The sequence below is a fragment of the Astyanax mexicanus genome, chromosome 3 (genome assembly GCF_023375975.1).
Source record: "Astyanax mexicanus isolate ESR-SI-001 chromosome 3, AstMex3_surface, whole genome shotgun sequence".
NCBI lineage: Eukaryota > Metazoa > Chordata > Actinopteri > Characiformes > Acestrorhamphidae > Astyanax > Astyanax mexicanus.
In genome coordinates this window covers 18,451,290-18,471,644 of record NC_064410.1, presented here as the reverse complement: position 1 = coordinate 18,471,644, position 20,355 = coordinate 18,451,290, and the positions used below count along the sequence as shown (strand labels likewise).

The following is a 20,355-nucleotide window of genomic DNA, read 5'->3' as shown; positions in this document are numbered from 1 at the left end:
GCAGAGAACTTAACCTAGAGACGAGTTAGCTAACTTTAGCAATAATCTTGCTAACACATTAATATTGCCGGGAAGAGAACTAAAGATAGCGACAAGCTAGCTAACCATAGTGACGAGCTAGCTAAAATGCTAATGTTACCGGGGAGAGTACTAAAGCTAGTGACGAGCTAGCTAACCTTAGCGACAAGCTAGCTAACTCACTAATGTTACTGAAAGGAGAACTAAAGCTAGCAATGACCTAACTAACCATAGTAATAAGCTAGCTAACCATAGTGACGAGCTAGCTAAAATGCTAATGTTACCGGGGAGAGTACTAAAGCTAGTGACGAGCTAGCTAACCTTAGCGACAAGCTAGCTAACTCACTAATGTTACTGAAAGGAGAACTAAAGCTAGCAATGACCTAACTAACCATAGTGATAAGCTAGCTAACCTTAGCAATGAGCTATCTAAAATACTAATGCTATGCGGGATAGAACTAAAGCTAGTGCTGAGCTAGCTAACCTTAGTGACGAGCTGTTTAGGGGGCAAATTATGATTGTTTTCGTATTTTATAATAGAAATGAATAGAATTAGATTCAGTTGATTTTATGTGGTTACTTCTTATTAGGTTTTAGCAGAGACACAGATTAAGCATAATGTTGATAAATAGAGAAGATACTTTAATGTTTTTATTTTTAAATCTTAATCCGGTCTCGGTCTTGACTCAGACTTGACTATGAAAAACACTAGGTATCTCCTTGGAAAAAAATATAAAAAAGGGAAAAATGCATACAAGTACCCTACAATCTCCTAATCAAATATTTAGCTGTCCTCACCAAAAGAAAGCACAAATTGAGGGTATGGCAAAAAATAATCGTGATAAATCAACTAACAGAAAAAATAATCAGCAGATTAGTCGACTACTAAAATAGTCATTAGTTGCAGCCCTAGTATTTTTATAAGAGCAGCCTAGTTTTTAAAACTGTGTCTTAGCAATAGGAAAAAAAATGTAAAATAGTTTTTTGCCTCTCAAGTTCATACAACCCATATATGGAAACTAGGTCACGTTTAGAAATCACTGTTTTACTGTGAGATGACAAAATATACTTACATATATCAACTAAAAGTGGAAGTACTTTTGATAGAATTTATTCTTTAAAGAAACAAAAAAGGTTTTCCTTCAAAAAAAAAATGTTTGAGTATGCTATGTAGAAACACAGACTTTACCACTGAATTCAAACTGTACTCTACACACCTGTAACAAAGGAGAACCTATTATTTATATGGTTCTATATAGTGCCAAATAAAGGTTTTCTGATATGTAAATATTGTGCAACTCTTTATGATACTGTAGTGTTGTAGTAAAGACCAAGAGTTTTAGTATGTTAGTGAAAGTCAAGACTGAAACCAGGAGTGAAGAACTTATATTATTATGATAAACAGATGCATTTACCGAATAGAAAATACTCTTAAAATACTTCTAAATAAGCAAATACTAGGAATTGTGGATTTATTGGTGTCAGTTTCACAGAATTTGACCATCAGCATAAAATGATGTACAACAAAGTGCATAGCTTAGCTTGTTCGTGTCTCGTTAACACACGTACACTGACTGCAACTCTTCCTGTTGCGTTATCCAGTTAAAAATAATCATAAATTATAATGAAAGGCCATAAATGAGAACAGTTCTGCTGTTGTTTGAATATGTATAGAATACACTAGAACTATGCTACACTAAAGTCTGTTTAAACTGTGTAACATAAGCTTACAGGAAAAATACAAAAAATAACAAAAATATATAAAGGCAAAAATGATCCAATATTGATATTCGACATTACATACTGATGACGTGTTGCAAACTAAAACAATACGATGTATTAATGTATAATTTTTATCCCACCCCTGGTCTCGACAACAACTTCCGAGTCCACCTCACACCGAGACCGAGACAAGACCAATTCCTACTAAGATCAAAACCAAGACCGCTTTAGTTGGTGGTTCAGAAATGAGCACTAAAACACTATAATACTATATATCACTGACCAAATAAATAGTTCTATAATCCATTATACAGAAGAACCACTTCTCTAGATAAAAGGAGAGTTTCAGACTGGACTGTGTTGGAACACGGCCCAGTAAAAGCCAACCAATCAGATAAAGCTCACAGTCTGTCCACATTTAGGAGAGCTATGAATTTATTTATTTATTCACATACATAAAATATATTTTTACGTTTATTGACAGAAGAAATCAAACTAAAAGGACAGAAAGGAACCGTGCTGCATTTTCTGAAAACGGAAATGATGGACTCTGAATCGAGTACATACATTCAACACGACCCAGTCGTCAGTATATGTGTGTGTGTATGTGGAGTCAGGGGTGTATCTGAAGTCTCTTACCACAGAGTCTGTTTCATTGGTGTCAGACAGGACGCTTATCTCTTCGCTGAGCTCCTCCGAGCCCTCACACACTCCTCCCTCGCTCGCCATTACTCTCCTCTAACCTCCTGCTCTCGTCTGTTTCTCTTTCTGTGTGTGTGTGTGTGTGTGTGTAACTTCATCTGTCAGTCTACTAAGCCTACTTCCTCCACAAGACATCAGAGAGAGGCAGAGTAGCTACCACCCCAGTTTCCTGTTCCTATACATACAACAGACGAGATCATTGCCATTTTACCCTCTTGCTCTTGTTCTAATGTCTGATCAAGCACACACACACACAAACACACACACTCAACCACATCACTTCCTGTTCACAGGGTGGGAGACGACCAACCTAAGGTGACTGGTAGAGAGTATATGCGCCTACCTAAAAACATTTAGAATTGTGTGTGTTTCTTTTGTGTGTATGTTTGTCTGTGTTGCTGAACAGTTCCACTTCTTCAGTCCTGGGTTAAAGATCAAAAGTGTGATCCGATTTGCTGTAGGTAACAATGGTAAATGTAAGGGATAGGACAAAATTGAAACAGTTTGGGTGCCCCTGATAATTTATATGACTATCTTTTATAATTCATTGGTTGTTCAGATCAGCAATTTTAGTTAAATATATCATATAGCAGATGAACACGGTGATATTTGAAAAGTGAAATTAAGTTTATAGGATTTACAGAAAGTGTGCAATAATTATTTTAACAAATACAAGCAAGTTATTAGCTTTAGCACTAATTACTGGAACAAAAAAATTGTTTGGTAAGCTCATTGACCCTTAATCTACATACACAGGTGAATCCAATTATGAGAAAAGAGTTAAGGAGTCAATTAAAAGTTTTTTTTTTCTCTTTTTTGCAACTTCTCTGAAGAGTGGCAACATGGGAGCCTCAAAACACAACTCTCAAATGACCTGAAAACAAAGATTGTTCAACATCATGGTTTAAAGGATGGATACAAAAAGTTATCTCAGAAATTTCAGCTGTCAGTTTCCACTGTGAGGAACATAGTGAGGAAATGGAAGACCACAGACACAGTTCTAGTTAAGGCCAGAAGTGTCTGGCCAAGAAAAATCTCAGATAATGAGAGGAGAAGGATGGTGAGAACAGTCATAGTCAACCCACAGACCAACTCCAAACACCTACAACATCATCTTACAGCAGATGGAGTCACTGTGCATCGTTCACTATTCACTATTCATTACACAAGGAGAGGCCGTATGGGAGAGAAATGCAGAAGAAGCCTTTCCTTTCACCCAAACAGAGACACTTGAGGTGCTAAAGCACATTCGACCAAGCCAGCTTCATTTTGGAATAAGGTTCTGTGGACTGATGAAACTAAAATCGAGTTATTTGGAGCACAGTATGCATGGTGGAAAAAACGCAGCATTCCAAGACCAACACTTGCTGCCCACAGTAAAATTTGGTGGTGGTTCATCATACTGTGGGGCTGTGTGTTCAGTGCAGGTACTGGGAATCTTGTTAAAGTTGAGGGTCGCATGGATTCCAGTCAATATCAGCAGATTCTTGAGAACAATGTTTAAAAATCAGTGAGAAAGTTGAAGTTGTGTCGGGGCTGGATGCTTCAACAAGACAACGACCCTAAACACTAAACACTGCTCAAAATCTACTAAAGCATTCATGCAGAGGAACAAGTACAACGTTCTGGAATGATCATCTCAGTCCCCAGACCTCTATGGGGTGATTTAAAGCGGGCTGTTCATGATCAGAAAACATCAAACCTGACTGAACTGGAGATGTTTTGTAAAGAAGAATGATCCAAAATACCTTCAACCAGAAGCCAGACTCTCATTGGAAGCTATAGGAAGAGTTTAGAGGCTGTTACTTTTGCAAAAGGAGGATCTACTAAATATTGATGTAATTTTTCTGTTGAGGTGCCCAAATTTTTCACAGTATCATGATACTTGTGTTATCATGGGCAACATATTGTGATAATATCGTATCGTTAGATTCCCTGTGATTCACACTCTTAGTAATTTTTCCATTTTTTTCCTTCTAATATCGATTACAGAGTACTGATACAATACCTCTGATATCTGAGTTCAATATCCAATGGGTTCCTATTAATCCTGATATTGGTAGGTTGCCATTTATTTACAGGTTTTAATATTAGTGTAACACTAATTTGCAGTTAAACACAGAGTGATATTACTATATTTAGTATACGATACAATATTACTATATTTAATTACTATTACTGTTGGAATAATTCCCAAATTACATATTTAACCCTTACACACACTCCCCCAGCTTTCTGTCAGAGCCCCTGTGCTGAGCTTGCAGCTCCTGACCGACGCTTTAAGCCACTAATCTAATAACAGCCCTCACGGTTAGCCCTGCTTACTGCTCCAAATTAATCCTCAGCATTAATTGTGCGTAACAATTATCATTTCATATCGCAGATTCCAGCCTTTAATCTCCCACAATCCGATAAGAACGTCTCGGACAGATTCCAAGAAAAAAATCCTCAAATATTGGGTATGGGATTAAAAACACACTGCCCTGTTTTCCTCAGGAGAAGGCTCAGAGAGATGCTATTAGTGACACACACACACACACACACACACACACACATACACACACAGCACTCAGCACAGGCCGGTCAGAAGGCCCTGCAGTCGCAGTGGCCAATCGCTCTGTTTTCATATTTCAGATTAAATCAGAGCCACAGAGATGATGTGCGTGTGTGTGTGTGTGCGTGTGCGTGTGTGTGTGTGTGTGTGTGTGTGCGTGTGTGTGATAGGTTAGTTTGAATTGCCCTCACATCTCATCCTCTGCACAGACTCAACTGCAGCAGATTTAGGTTACGAGAGCCTACAGGAGTGACACTGCATTCTAATTACCAACAAAGCGCACGCACACGCACACACACACACACACACACACACAATCTGAGCCTGTCTGCTGCTTTACCACTTCTCAGCAGGAAGCAAATCTGAGCCTTGCAACGAGTCGGCAGTGCTGGACAAAGAGATTACACTGAGACTAGCCTGAGACAGAGTGTGTGTGTGTGTGTGTGTGTGTGTATAATAATAAGCATAACATTTGAACCACCTCCTTGTTTGTATACCCATCATGCATTATCCACTGATCAAATAGGACACTCTCTCTCTGTATTTCTCTATATTTCTCTAATAAATTCAGACTGTAGTCTAGTAACTGTTTCTCTGCATACTTTATTATCCTCCTTTCACCCTGTTTCTCAACGCTCAGGACCCCACAGGATAGACCACCACAGAGCAGCTATTATTATTATTTGGGTGGTGGGTAATTATTCTCAGCACTGCAGTGATTAGCACTGAGGTGTTAGTGTGTGTTGTGCTTGTAAGAGTGAATCAGATACAGCAGTGCTGCTGGAGTTTTTAAACACTCTGTTTGCTTACTGTCCTCCTCTCTATTAGACATCTAGCTGTGAAAAAAATAATAATAAGTATTATGCTTGATCCACCATCAGAGAATCTATCAGAGACAGTAGATCCACCAGTGAGAAGATTGCATGTTTAGGTTATCTTACTTAATATATACTTAATTTGCAAGAACACTGGCTTTTTGACAGTTTTAAAATATTTTCTGTAATCTTTCAGATTGTGCATTTTATAGCCATATTTTACTGTTTCTGGTGGTACAGTCAGGCCTGCTGATTCATGGCCTTTTGAAAGTGTGTGCTCTGAAAGACAGCAGTGCTGTGACAGGGCCAAGTGAGAGGAAATGGCAGGAGGCATCATGCTTCGATTAGTTGCTTAACTGAATAACAGTCAATAGATTAAGCTGTAATAGAAATAACGGTTAGTAGCCTCCTGAGACAGAGAGTTTAGTTGCCTGGCTATTAAATGCACCAAGACCTTTCCTACACCACAGATCCTCACATCCGCAGAGCCAGAACACCCATCTATAGCTACAGACATAGAGCATTCATCTAGAGCTAGATACACAGAGCACTCGTCAACAGCTACAGACATAGAGCATTTTCACAGAACACTCATATATAGCTACAGACAAAGAGCACTCACCTAGAGCAAGAAACACAGAATACCCATCTACAGCTACAACATAGAGCACTCATCTAGAGCTAGACACACAAAGCACTCATCTGCAGCTGCAGACATAGAGCATTCACCTACAGCTAGATACACAGAGCACTCATCTACAGCTACAGACACAGAAAATTAATCTAGAGCTAGAGACACAGAGCACTCATCTACGGCTAAAGACATAGAGCATTCACCTACAGCTAGATACACAGAGCACTCATCTACAGCTTCAGACACAGAACATTCATCTAGTGCTAGAGACACAGAGCACTCATCTACGGCTAAAGACATAGAGCATTCACCTAGAGCTAGATACTGAGAGCACTCATTTATAGCTACAGACATAGAGCATTCACCTAGAGCTAAAAACACAGAGCACTCATCAACAGCTACAATTTAGAGCATTCACCTATAGCTAAATACACATAGCACTCATCTACAGCTACAGACATAGAGCATTCACCTACAGCTAGATACACAGAGCACTTATCTACAGCTACAGACATAGAGCATTCACCTATAGCTAGAGACACAGAACACTTATCTACAGCTACAGACATAGAGCATTCACCTATAGCTAGAGAAACAGAACACTTATCTACATATACAGACATAGAGCGTTCACCTATAGCTAGAGAAACAGAACACTTATCTACATATACAGACATAGAGCATTCACTTAGAGCTAGAGACACAGAGCACTCATCTACATATACAGACATAGAGCATTCACCTATAGCTAGAGAAACAGAACACTTATCTACATATACAGACATAGAGCATTCACCTAGAGCTAGAGAAACAGAGCATTTATCTACATATACAGACATAGAGCATTCACCTAGAGCTAGAGACACAGAGCACTCATCTACATATACAGACATAGAGCATTCACTTAGAGCTAGAGACACAGAACACTTATCTACATATACATACATAGAGCATTCACCTATAGCTAGAGACACAGAGCATTTATCTACATATACAGACATAGAGCATTCACCTAGAGCTAGAGACACAGAGCACTCATCTACATATACAGACATAGAGCATTCACCTAGAGCTAGAGACACAGAACACTTATCTACATATACAGACATAGAACATTCACCTATAGCTAGAGAAACAGAGCATTTATCTACATATACAGACATAGAGCATTCACCTAGAGCTAGAGACACAGAGCACTCATCTACATATACAGACATAGAGCATTCACTTAGAGCTAGAGACACAGAGCACTCATCTACATATACAGACACAGAGCACTCATTTATAGCTACAATTTAGAGCATTCACCTACAGGTCTTTCTCAAAACATTAGCATCTTTTCCATAATGAAATGATAAAAAATAAACTTTCATATATTTTAGATTCATTGCACACCAACTAAAATATTTAAGGTCTTTTATTGTTTTAATACTGATGATTTTGGAATACAGCTCATGAAAACCCAAAATTTCTAACTCACAAAATTAGCATATCATGAAAAGGTTCTCTAAACGAGCTAATAACCTAATCATCTGAATCAACGAATTAACTCTAAACACCTGCAAAAGATTCCTGAGGCTTTTAAAAACTCCCAGCCTGGTTCATTACTCAAAACCGCAATCATGGGTAAGACTGCCGACCTGACTGCTGTCCAGAAGGCCATCGTTGACACCCTCAAGCAAGAGGGTAAGACACAGAAAGAAATTTCAGAACGAATAGGCTGTTCCCAGAGTGCTGTATCAAGGCACCTCAGTGGGAAGTCTGTGGGAAGGAAAAAGTGTGGCAAAAAATGCTGCACAACGAGAAGAGGTGACCAGACCCTGAGGAAGATTGTGGAGAAGGTCCGATTCCAGACCTTGGGGGACCTGCGGAAGCAGTGGACTGAGTCTGGAGTAGAAACATCCAGAGCCACCGTGCACAGGCGTGTGCAGGAAATGGGCTACAGGTGCCGCATTCCCCAGCTCAAGCCACTTTCGAACCAGAAACAGCGGCAGAAGCGCCTGACCTGGGCTACAGAGAAGCAGCACTGGACTGTTGCTCAGTTTTTGCATGTCATTCAGAAATCAAGGTGCCAGAGTCTGGAGGAAGACTGGGGAGAAGGAAATGGAGAAGTCCAGTGTCAAGTACCCACAGTCAGGGATGGTCTGGGGTGCCATGTCAGCTGCTGGTGTTGGTCCACTGTGTTTTATCAAGGGCAGGGTCAATGCAGCTAGCTGTCAGGAGATTTTGGAGCACTTCATGCTTCCATCTGATGAAGATTTCATTTTTCAGCAGGACATGGCACCTGCTCACAGTGCCAAAACCCCTGGTAAATCATTTACTGACCATGGTATTACTGTGCTCAATTGGCCTGCCAACTCTCCTGATCTGAACCCCATAGAGAATCTGGGGGATATTTGTTGAGAAAGTTGAAGCAGTCATTTCAACCAAGTATTGAGTGCATAACTGAACATAATTATTTGAAGGTTGACTTTTTTGTATTAAAAACACTTTTCTTTTATTGGTCGGATGAAATATGCTTTTTTTTGCCAAAATCATCAATATTAAAACAATAAAAGGCTTAAACTACTACAGTTGTGTGTGATAAATCTAAAATATATGAAAGTCTAATGTTTATCAGTACATTACAGAAAATAATGAACTTTATCACAATATTAGAGCATTCACCTAGAGCTAGAACATAGAGCACTCACCTAGAGCTACAGACATAGAGCACTAACCTAGATCTAGATAAACAGAGCACTCATCTATAGCGAAAAAAAGAGCACCCACCTAGAGCTAGAGACACAGAGCACCCATCTACTGTTACAGACATAGACACTCACCTATAGCTAGATACAAAGAGTACCTATCTACAGTTACAGACATAGAGCTTTTACCTACAGCTAGATGCACAGAGCACCTATCTACAGCTACGACATAGAGCATTCACCTAGAGCTAAAGACGCAGAGCCCCAAAAAAACATTTCCTGTGAATTAACAAAAATTATTAATTATATTTTAGGCTGTTGCTCAGGCTTTAATTCTCTGGTTTTCAAGAAAATAAAATGCTTTAATAAATAAATATAAAAAGTTTATTTTTCTATGTGGACTGTTCTTCTTTCTTGTTATGAAAAAGTTAATCATACAGGAGTGCAGAGTAAAGGAAAGCTCAGGCTTCAGTGCAGAGCCAGAAGTGCTTTCTACTCTACCAGATTATTACTGAACTCTGGAGGGCTGCCACATCAGATAGAGAGGGTGGAGTTAAAGGGAGGAAGAAAAAAGAGATGTGGAGGAGAGAGAGGAACACAGCAGATTCACCTCTATGAGCACAGACAATCACGCCACCTGATTGTGTTCATATTACACGGCTTATACAAAAATTCTGGCCTGAATGTAACATTGATATCCTTGTTTTTTCATAAGCCATAGACCAGCATCCAGATCTGAATGAGATCATGCAGTAAGTAGTAAGTGTGGTGGAAAACTTTGTTAGAACTGGGCTTTCTGTCTAACCAATGTAAGCAGACAATTAAACAATTAGGATAAGCAGACCCCCTAAAAATCAAAACTGTGCTATTATATGTGATTTTACATCAAGAAAAGTTTTCAAATGCTAACTGTGTTTATTAAAACATTTCCGAATTTCTCCTCATGGAGTCTAGTATTATTTATTGTTGATCATATCTGCAGCTGGTTTGGTAAATCAGAGCTTAATGATGGTAAATTAGGTGAGCTGCTGATGGAATTTAATACATCCACTGGGGCGCTGGCCTGTGGCTATCAAGGAAAATATGGAAATGAGCAGACTAGCTCACAACGTCTCATCTACTTCGGAATGAAAAAATATTAAAAAAAAGGTCAGGGATGGAGGCAGACCAGTTAAGCACCTGTAAACACTTTTTCCGCAACCATGTCTTTGTAATGTGTGCAGCATGTGGTTTAGCATTGACTTGTTGAACACTGCATGGACATCCCTGTGAAATATGTGGTTCTAAAGGCACCATATTTTGCTCTGAGGTCTCAATGTACATTTTTTCATTACTGCTGCATCACAGAAATGTGATGTGTCCACTGGGAGATGGTCTATTATCCCAGAATCCTCAGAGTCCAGTAGAGAAGTGGACAGTGTCTTTGGACATGGTGAACATAAGGCGTTTGTTCTGTAAAGTGGTAAATGGTATAGAGCTTGTTGGTGGTGATCAGAGTTCGTAAAGTAATCTACTGGTCATGTGGTTCAATCAGCTGTTGTTGAAGGACGGTTCTTGATGCAGTGCAGATCTGTATTTTTTGTGAAACTGGAGATCCAATTTTTCCTCCTCAGAGACGTTGCCTTTCATGGATACTGCTTTTGTATCAAATACTAATTATAATCACCAGTTTGACATCACCTGTTTGAAATTATACCTTTTTAATGAGCCCTAAACTTTACTAGTCCCAATTTTTTTTACTTTTGGAATGTTGGATGTATTCCAGGCCCAAAATGAAGGAATGAATACAGTAATTGATAATGAATATAGTATGCTGCTGGATAGTAACAAATGCAATGAGGCTGAGCATATAAAACATTAAATATCTACACTTATCATGAAACATCATGATTATTTACGGCAAAGTACTTTTAATTGTGATGATATTGAAGTTACACATATATAGCATATTTCTGCATACACTATAAAATGTGTTTTCAAGTCAACTGTGTAACATTTGAATAAATTATATGGCTAGGAAAGTTTTTCCACATAAAAACGGCTTGAAACTTTTAAGTAAACGTTACTCAGAAAACTTGGTGGACTTACACTCTACACACATTGCTTTTACACTCAGAAGTAATCCAGCATACACTGGAGACAAGCTGCAGCCAATTAAGCACAGAGTACTCTCAACCGGAAACAACCATCCATTTTGAGGTCTGCATATTAGTGCACTGACCCAGAATAAAATGCCAATCCATATCTGGACATTCAAACAAATCAAGGCAATTTAAAGTGTCCAATTAACATGATCATCATGTTTTTGCACTGTGGGAAGAAACCCACGGAGATAGGAAGAACATGGTCACTCCACCCTAATAGGGACTTGAACCCAGGACCCCAGTGCTAGAAGGCAAATAGGCCACTCTCCCACCTGTTTACAGTGGTAGGTATGGAGGTAAGCTACAAAAATCTGCAACATTGTTGGACACTGCCATGGTGTTTCTCCTCACTTTCCTCAGGCCGTCAGAGGTCACGCAAACACCAAATAAATGGCCAACTGATTTTAATGGACATAAAAAGCAGATTAAAAATGATTATGAAGGCTGGGGATGAGGGAGCTTTGGTAAGCATGATGATTATCTGGGGGGTTATATCAGCTGCAGTGTGTGTGTGTGTGTGTGTGTGTGTGTGTGTGTGTGCTGCCATCTGCTAAAAAAGGTGCTTATGTGTTTGATTTTGCTCCCCTTACATGCCCTTAAAATGCACACCTCAGGTCACCAGTGACCCATGACCTAATTTTCCCTGTACTGCTTGACTATACAGTGCCCTCCAAAAGTATTGGATCAGAGAGGCCATTCCATTTATTTCTGCTGTCGACTGAAACCATTTGAGTTTGACATTAAAAGACGAATATGAAGCAAATAATCAATGTTTCAGCTTTTATTTTCAGGTATTTACATCTAGATCTAGTACACAGTTCAGAAGATTGAGCACTCTCTGCCTGAACCCACCCATTTTTCTTTTAAGCAAAATGATTGGAACAAAATCATTAATAAGATTTCATAGTAGTTGCAAATCATTTTATTGTAGTAACCGCATCATGTCAGTGACACACTGACATCACTAAACTTTTATATATATATTTTTTGTGATGTTTTTGCAGGCATCGTGTTTTGGGTAATTATATTGCTGCATGATTAAGGATCTAACAGTCAGTTTGGTGCATTTTTCTTTAAAGGACCACAATGTAACAAATTTTTAGTGGTAAATGATAAAATGATCAGGATGTATCATCAGATATTAAGGAAACATGCTGAGTGAAAGCACTGGCAGCTCTTGTCAGCAGGGCTCTCAGGTCTTACACAATGCAACTTTAAATTGAGAAACAAATTGTTTCTGTAGGTGTCTGAGTTCATTAAACACACAATGAAAATTAACAAGCTCATTCCATAAGAAGCCATTCAAGCTCAAATCATGACACTACCTCCACTTTGTTTCACAAAGATACGAGATAAGATAGCAGTGTTCTCAAGTCTCACGCTTTGAGCGTGTGACACACGCACCTCAGCGAGTTCACACGCTCACACGTGACACATGGTATTTCTTATGCTTGCCAATCCATCGGCTGTATATTATAATGTACTCTCGTTGAGCCAATCAGAATATAGATCGCTCTGTTGCTAGGCAGACCTAGTCAAAGAGGGTGGAGTTTCAGCCAGGTCAGGTGAGGTCAAGAACTGTGCGAAGAACTGTCCGATTCGAAAGTTCGCATCGGTGAACAACTGAAGGACAATGGCGACAAACCCGCACAATCAAAAAGTTTTTGATGCCACTAACAACTGATTTAGGGTTTTTCTTTACAGCACTTGTAATGTTTCTGTCATTAACTGCTGTGGTTTTTATTGGTGTACCAGTTAGCCCTCTGTTACTTAGTATACCAGTGATGACTTTCTTATTTAGGAATTTTCCAAACGTTGTACTGGCATTGTACAATGGCTCTGAGTTATTTTCAATCTTCTCTCAGCTCCAAAACTGCTTGTTTTTAACCAGAGACAGCTGTTTGATTTTCATGTTGGTTACTCCTCTAACTATAGACGGTCAGTCTGCACAGGTAAAACCCAAATCAGAAATGTGTAGACATTCAGTGCTGTTTATTGTTTGAAAAATCAATGTATCAGGACAAAAAAAGGGTTGGGTACATTTGGAGGACACTGTATGTCCAAAAGTAACATTTCTTTTAATATGTTGATCAGTTTCGGATCCCGAATCATCCTGCTTGCCATCAGCAGCCCGAGTCCGAGAGAGTACAGTCGGCCATGTGCTCTCTTGGTGAGTAGAGAGATTTTATAACGTAATGTAATGTTGCTTGACTCCACCCTTTAATCACTCCACCACAGCACTTTAAAACAACTAAATTAATTAATTAGACGTAGTGTCTAGATACATTTGGACACAGAATTTGCATAAACTGTTAAGGAAATCTAGGCATTTAAGGGTTAATTAAGGTTGTGGATACCAGCTAGCACGCTTACATAAGCACAAACACACAGCTAACCTGCAGCAAACCACAGAGCTACGTTCCATTCAGTGAGTGTCTTACGGCCCTCTGGCTGAAAGAGGATTGTGCTTTTGTGGAGTCCACTCAGCCAAAGCCATTCCCTCATCATCCTCACGCACTGCAACACGGCCAGGCTTAGCGCCAAGCGGGAGAAGACACGCCCATTATCCTCACACACTCTCACGCATACAGACCACACACATTACACATTACAAACATTCCTGTGTTCTTTTTTATTCTGTGCAGTGATGTTTGACAGTTGTATCGGGGCAGTTGTATTGTGTCAACATTTTGAAGGCTTGGTCTTTTTTTTTAGAGTCACATCAAGCTCCATCACATCTTACTGAACTCTGATTAACACAACGTTATTGGTCACCTGAACACGCTTGGAGGAGAACACTCATTCTGTAACATCAGCTACTGGACACCTGTGCTGCAGCAAGTGTTCTCTTTCAAGCGTGTTCAGGTGACCAATGACGTTGTGTTAATAGGAGTTTAATAAGATGTGATGGAGCTTGATGTGACTCTAAAAAGACCAAGCCTTCAGGCTCCTACTCTTCCAGGCAGCACTGTGTGATGGGTTTACCTATTAGATGGAATTAAATCTGTGGAGAAATTTAGGAAATATCTTAATAGAATTAATAGTTATTAATCTTAATAGATTTAATTAGATTTAATTAATAATTAATAGAATTAATAATAATTAATAACCAATTCCAGGTTTTATACAGAACAGGTTCGTTTAGGAATTCTGGCTGGACAGTTAACTACACTGTATTCTACTATGGTAGCGTATATTCTCTAACTCAGTAACTGCTGTGTTAACATGCAATTAAAGGCTAACTAAAGCTGACTGCATTTTCCTATAGATATAGCAGGTTACATATTACTGCAGCTTATTCTTACCAAACTTCCAGACTGTACACTATACTCTCCAGTCTGTAAATGACCTAATGCCATATTTATGATATAATAATAATAATAATAATAATAATAATAATAATACATTTTATTTATATAGCGCTTTTCAAGATTCTCAAAGACGCTTTATATACAAAATAAGGCGCAAATTAAAAGACAAAAAACAACAAAAATAAGGAACAGTCTTTAAATTGAACACAAAAATAATAATATAGACAGTTTTCCCAATGACAATTTACAATTTATATATATATATATATATATATATATATATATATATATATATATATATATATATAATTTATATATATATAATTTATATATATATATATAATATATATAGTTTCTACAAGTTTTCTTAAATTACATTAAGGGACAATGATATTGTTAAAGTTTTACTAGTGATGGGACAATCCACTTTTTTCAGCCCTGATCCGATTCTGATATAAAACTGCTGATACCGATGCAAATACCAATACTTTTAGTTTATTATTAGTAATATGATTAAGGTAACATAATGAGGCTGAAACAGACCACACAGCCCTTTGAAGAGTATACACAAGTGAATTTAATGTAAATGCATTCAAAAGTCATTTATTTAACACACTTTTTATACAAACACACAATAGTTTTCTTTTAAATTACTATTCAAAGACTATTTTTTTGCACTGGTTGCGCAGGACACTTTTATTTTGACATGGCTAACTGGCAACACTAACTGTATTTCCGAGCTGAATTAAATAAGTTTTAAATAACAGATTGATTTCTTAGAGCTGGTTAGAGTGGGTAGGATCTGTGGTTTGATATTTGATGTGGATTATGGCTGTAGTTCACTTTAGATTACTTATTACATTCAGTATGCCGGAATGGGGCTGCCGGCCCAATGCTAGCTAGGCTAACAGACCGCTGGTGTTAATGGAGCTAGCTAACAGCTAACTGGTGATGCTAACTGTATTTCTGAACTAATTTAATCACTGTTTTTACCAGCAGATGGGTGTGTTTATGCTGGTTAGTGTTTGTAGATCCTGTGGTTTTATAGGATATGTGGATTATGACCATAGTGTACTCCAGCATGTAGTTAATATCTTTACAACACCAGAATGCAGTGGTCAGCTAAAGTTCACCCAGTCAGCCTCAGACTTAAGCTGCTGTGGGTTCAGGATGAACTGTGGATCTGGAATCAGGATCAGTGATGTTTTTTGTGTTAACATTACGGCAGGTTTATTGTCCAGCTAAAGCTGCGGACTGAAATATGGATTTGTAAGTGGATCGGCCGCGCTCTCCTGATATCTGATTCGTTAAATTACGTTAATATCGGCCCCGATACCAAAATTGTATTGGATCAGTCCCATCTCTTTTTTACCACTAAATACATGCTGCGGATATGTGTGTCACATCAGGCTTCTGCCTAGGGATGGTACTCAGAACATAGAATTGCCTTTATTGTCACAAGTACCAGCAAAATTAGCCATCAACCCATCCATGCAATAACATACAAGGGTGGAAAAGGAAAGGACAGGAAGATAGGGTAAGCCGCAGCATGTGCACACACAGCCAAGTATTGTAAAGTATTGTAAAATACAAAGCTTATTGCATTAAAAGAAACCAGCCAGGTCATGCCAGCCATGTTGTCTTTAATTGATTTAGATAGTTAGAGCTGTTGTAATGCACAGATCAGTTGTAAATCACATAAAGAGCAGCCGAAGTGCAGAAAAACATTCAAGGAACGCAACTCAATTGTGAACTTGTGTGTGATGCACTTTGGAGAAGAAAAAATAGCATTTTGCTCATGTTGGATGGACTTCCTGATATGTTGACTGTCCTCCTGCTGTCACTGCTGAAGTCCAGTGACAATTAATAAGGAAAAACTGACTTTCAGAGCCAAATGTGACGACACAGTGCATGAGTGAATGTACCATTCTGTTCTGTCAACTAACAGATACTCATATTATCTAGCACTGTGCTGAGTGTGGAAGAGGGAGAGCCATCCTTTCCAACTAGATAGAGCAAGGTCAACTAATGGATTGCTGTAATATCACTAGAGATCGATCAACAATCTGCACAAATAATTAAAAACACATAAAAGAGCATGTGTCTAATTTGCCAACAAAAAATACAACAGGCTACATTATCCAACTGCATGTAGCATGCATGATTTAGCTAACTGTAAAGTAAACAAATCCATTTATCCTGATTCACAATTTGTCAAAGAACATTTTCATGTGGTACAGCTGCGTTGTTACATAAGTGTGGGACCAGATACAGATACATGGGACTAGACTATATTCTATATCCTTTCAATGGGAAATGGGTGTAGTCCAAAGACTAAATTTAATCACTGTCGTGGAAACAGGCTTTATGGAGCTGATATTGGCTATATAAACAATTAAGATATTATTGTTATTATTGCTATTTAGGTTTAAATATTAGTCAAATGAATAGAATTATGGAAAACATGGGTGTTTTTAGACTAAGGAGTAGGGCAGTAGGTGGGTTCAGACATCCCAGTCTGATCCAACCTCATGGGGGGGATGGGTCAGTGAAGGGCCTGAAGCCACAGCAATAACAGGGGGCCAAGACCCGACAGCATTGCACGTCCCTCTAATCGGATTAGTCGCTCCCACTGACGACAGCTGCAAGTGTTGCTGAAGTGGGGAACACTTCTCAGCAACAGGTGTGTGAGTGCATGTGTGTGATCAGATCCGAGTTCAGAACCGATCCAGAGAGGACTGTGGAGCGCTGAGGAAAACGCTGCACATTTCTCAACACATTCCACACGCCAGCAGATCAATAAGGAGTCATTTAGTAAAAAGCGGAAGGAGAGAGATGGGGGGATTGAGGGCGAGTGAGGTGGGTTATATGAGGCTGCCTCTTCAGCTTTCTTGCACATTACTGAGAGAGAAAGAGAGAGGGAGCGAGGAAGAGGGTAAGAGAGAGAGAGAGAAAGAGAGAGAAAGAAAGAGGCAATAGAGCAATAAAAAATGAATGAGTACTGGGAATAAAACAGAATGAGAGAGGAACAGGAAGACAGAGAGAGAGAGAGAGAGTTGTCAGACTCTATGACCTCTTCCTCTAAAGCCTGTGTTTGCAGTTTTCTCATGGAAAATCGCAGGAGAGAGAGAGAGAGCGTGAATGGAGGAGATTAAACACATAAGGGATCAGAGATCAATATGAGAGATGAAAGTGAGAGAGGAGAGCATGAGGGCCATTAGGTACAGATATCTGTGGTCTGGACAGAGTGGATGGGCTCTCGCAAGACAAGCGCAGCACTCAGACACACTCTACTCCAGCAGACGTGATAAAACTGGTGATAAGAGCGGGTGGCAGAACTACAACTTCATCAGCAGTGCTCATGTTCTCGCAACATTCTGTCAGAGGCGAGACATGAATCAGGCACTCACTGAAGTAAAAGCGAGGGTTAGCTTTAATTCCACACAGCTCAGGTGTACGGTTACAAACAAACGTACCACCAAGGCCTAATCCCATTTCAATCCTTGTCCCTAACGCTCAGTTCTACCCCTTTCTTTTGCGTGTTCATACCTAGGGGTAGAGCTTGCCCTGTTTGGGATAAAAGGGTAAAGTGTCTCGTTTCTGTTTTGTATAGAGGGTTGTAATGTCCAGATTCTCGTTGGGATAGAGGGGTAGAGTGTCACAATTCTTGTTGGAATAAAAGGGTTGATTGTCCTGATTCTTGTTGGGATAGAGGGGAATAGTGTCCTGATTCTTGTTGGGATAGAGTGGTAGAGTGTCCTGTTTTTGTTGGGATAGAGTGGTAGAATGTCCTGATTCTTTTTGGGCTAGAGTGGTAGAGTGTCCTGATTCTTGTTGGGATAGAGTGGTAGAGTGTCCTGATTCTTGTTGGGATAGAATGGTAGAGTGTCCTGATTCTTGTTGGAATAGAGTGGTAGAGTGTCCTGATTATTGTTGTGATAGAGGGATAGGGTGTTCTGATTCTTGTTGGGATTGAGTGGTAGAGTGTCCTGATTCTTGTTGAGATAGAGGGGCAGGGTGTTCTGTTTCTTGTTGGGATAGAGGGTAAAGTGTCCTGATTCTTGTTGGGATAGAGGGGTAGGGTGTCCTGATTCTTGTTGGGATAGAGGGTTAGGGTGTTGATTTTTGTTGGGATAGAGGGTTAGGGTGTTGATTTTTGTTGGGATAGAGGGGTAGGGTGTTCTGTTTCCTGTTGGGATAGAGGGTTAGGGTGTTGATTCTTGTTGGGATAGAGGGTTAGGGTGTTGATTTTTGTTGGGATAGAGGGGTAGGGTGTTATGTTTCTTGTTGGGATAGAGGGGTAGGGTGTGTTGATTCTTGTTGGGATAGAGGAGTAGGGTGTGTTGATTCTTTTTGGGATAGAGGGGTAGGGTGTTCTGATTTTTGTTGGGATAGAGGGGTAGGGTGTGTTGATTCTTGTTGGGATAGAGGGGTAGGGTGTGTTGATTCTTTTTGGGATAGAGGGTTAGGGTGTTGATTTTTGTTGGGATAGAGGGTTAGGGTGTTGATTTTTGTTGGGATAGAGGGGTAGGGTGTTATGTTTCTTGTTGGGATAGAGGGGTAGGGTGTGTTGATTCTTGTTGGGATAGAGGGGCAGGGTGTTGATTTTTGTTGGGATAGAGGGGTAGGGTGTTATGTTTCTTGTTGGGATAGAGGGGTAGGGTGTGTTGATTCTTGTTGGGATAGAGGAGTAGGGTGTGTTGATTATTTTTGGGATAGAGGGGTAGGGTGTTCTGATTTTTGTTGGGATAGAGGGGTAGGGTGTTCTGATTCTTGTTGGGATAGAGGGGTAGGGTGTGTTGATTCTTTTTGGGATAGAGGGGTAGGGTGTTCTGATTTTTGTTGGGATAGAGGGGTAGGGTGTTCTGATTCTTGTTGGGATAGAGGGGTAGGGTGTGTTGATTCTTTTTGGGATAGAGGGGTAGGGTGTTCTGATCTTTGTTGGGATAGAGGGTTAGGGTGTTGATTCTTTTTGGGATAGAGGGGTAGGGTGTTCTGATTCTTGTTGGGATAGAGGGGTAGGGTGTTCTTATTCTTGTTGGGATAGAGGGGTAGGGTGTGTTGATTCTATTTGGGATAGAGGGGTAGAGTGTCCTGATTCTTGTTGGGATAGAGTGGTAGAGTGTCCTGATTCTTGTTGTGATAGAGGGATAGGGTGTTCTGATTCTTGTTGGGATAGAGTGGTAGAGTGTCCTGATTCTTGTTGGGATAGAGTGGTAGAGTGTCCTGATTCTTGTTGGGATAGAATGGTAGAATGTCCTGATTATTTTTGGGCTAGAGTGGTAGAGTGTCCTGATTCTTGTTGGGATAGAGTGGTAGAGTGTCCTGATTCTTGTTGGGATAGAGTGGTAGAGTGTCCTGATTCTTGTTGGAATAGAGTGGTAGAGTGTCCTGATTCTTGTTGTGATAGAGGGATAGGGTGTTCTGATTCTTGTTGGGATAGAGTGGTAGAGTGTCCTGATTCTTGTTGGGATAGAGTGGTAGAGTGTCCTGATTCTTGTTGTGATAGAGGGATAGGGTGTTCTGATTTTTGTTGGGATAGAGTGGTAGAGTGTCCTGATTCTTGTTGGGACAGAGTGGTAGAATGTCCTGATTCTTGTTGGGATAGAGTGGTAGCGTGTTCAAATTCTTGTTTAGATAGAGGTCTAGAGTGTCCTGATTCTTAAAAGATAGAGGGGTCAAGTGTGCCAATTCTTCTTTTGGAATGGCTAGAGTGTCCCAATTTCTTGATGAGATAGAAGGTTAGGGTTACGATTCTTGTTGTG

At 39.7% G+C, this 20,355-nt stretch overlaps 1 protein-coding gene across 2 annotated transcripts in view; it reads right to left on the bottom strand.

The window, feature by feature from the left end:
• pkn1b (protein kinase N1b) overlaps positions 1-20,355 on the bottom strand; it is a 92,352-nt gene that overhangs the window by 51,341 nt on the left and 20,656 nt on the right. Inside the window, exon 1 of one of the 2 annotated variants that reach the window (XM_049476146.1) lies at positions 2,380-2,622. The exons of the other annotated variant lie outside the window; for it this stretch is intronic. Within the exon in view, the coding sequence (XP_049332103.1) occupies positions 2,380-2,469 (90 nt within the window). The 5' untranslated portion in view covers positions 2,470-2,622. Of the gene's footprint in view, positions 1-2,379; positions 2,623-20,355 lie in introns of those variants that run through there. 2 annotated transcript variants of the gene reach the window in all.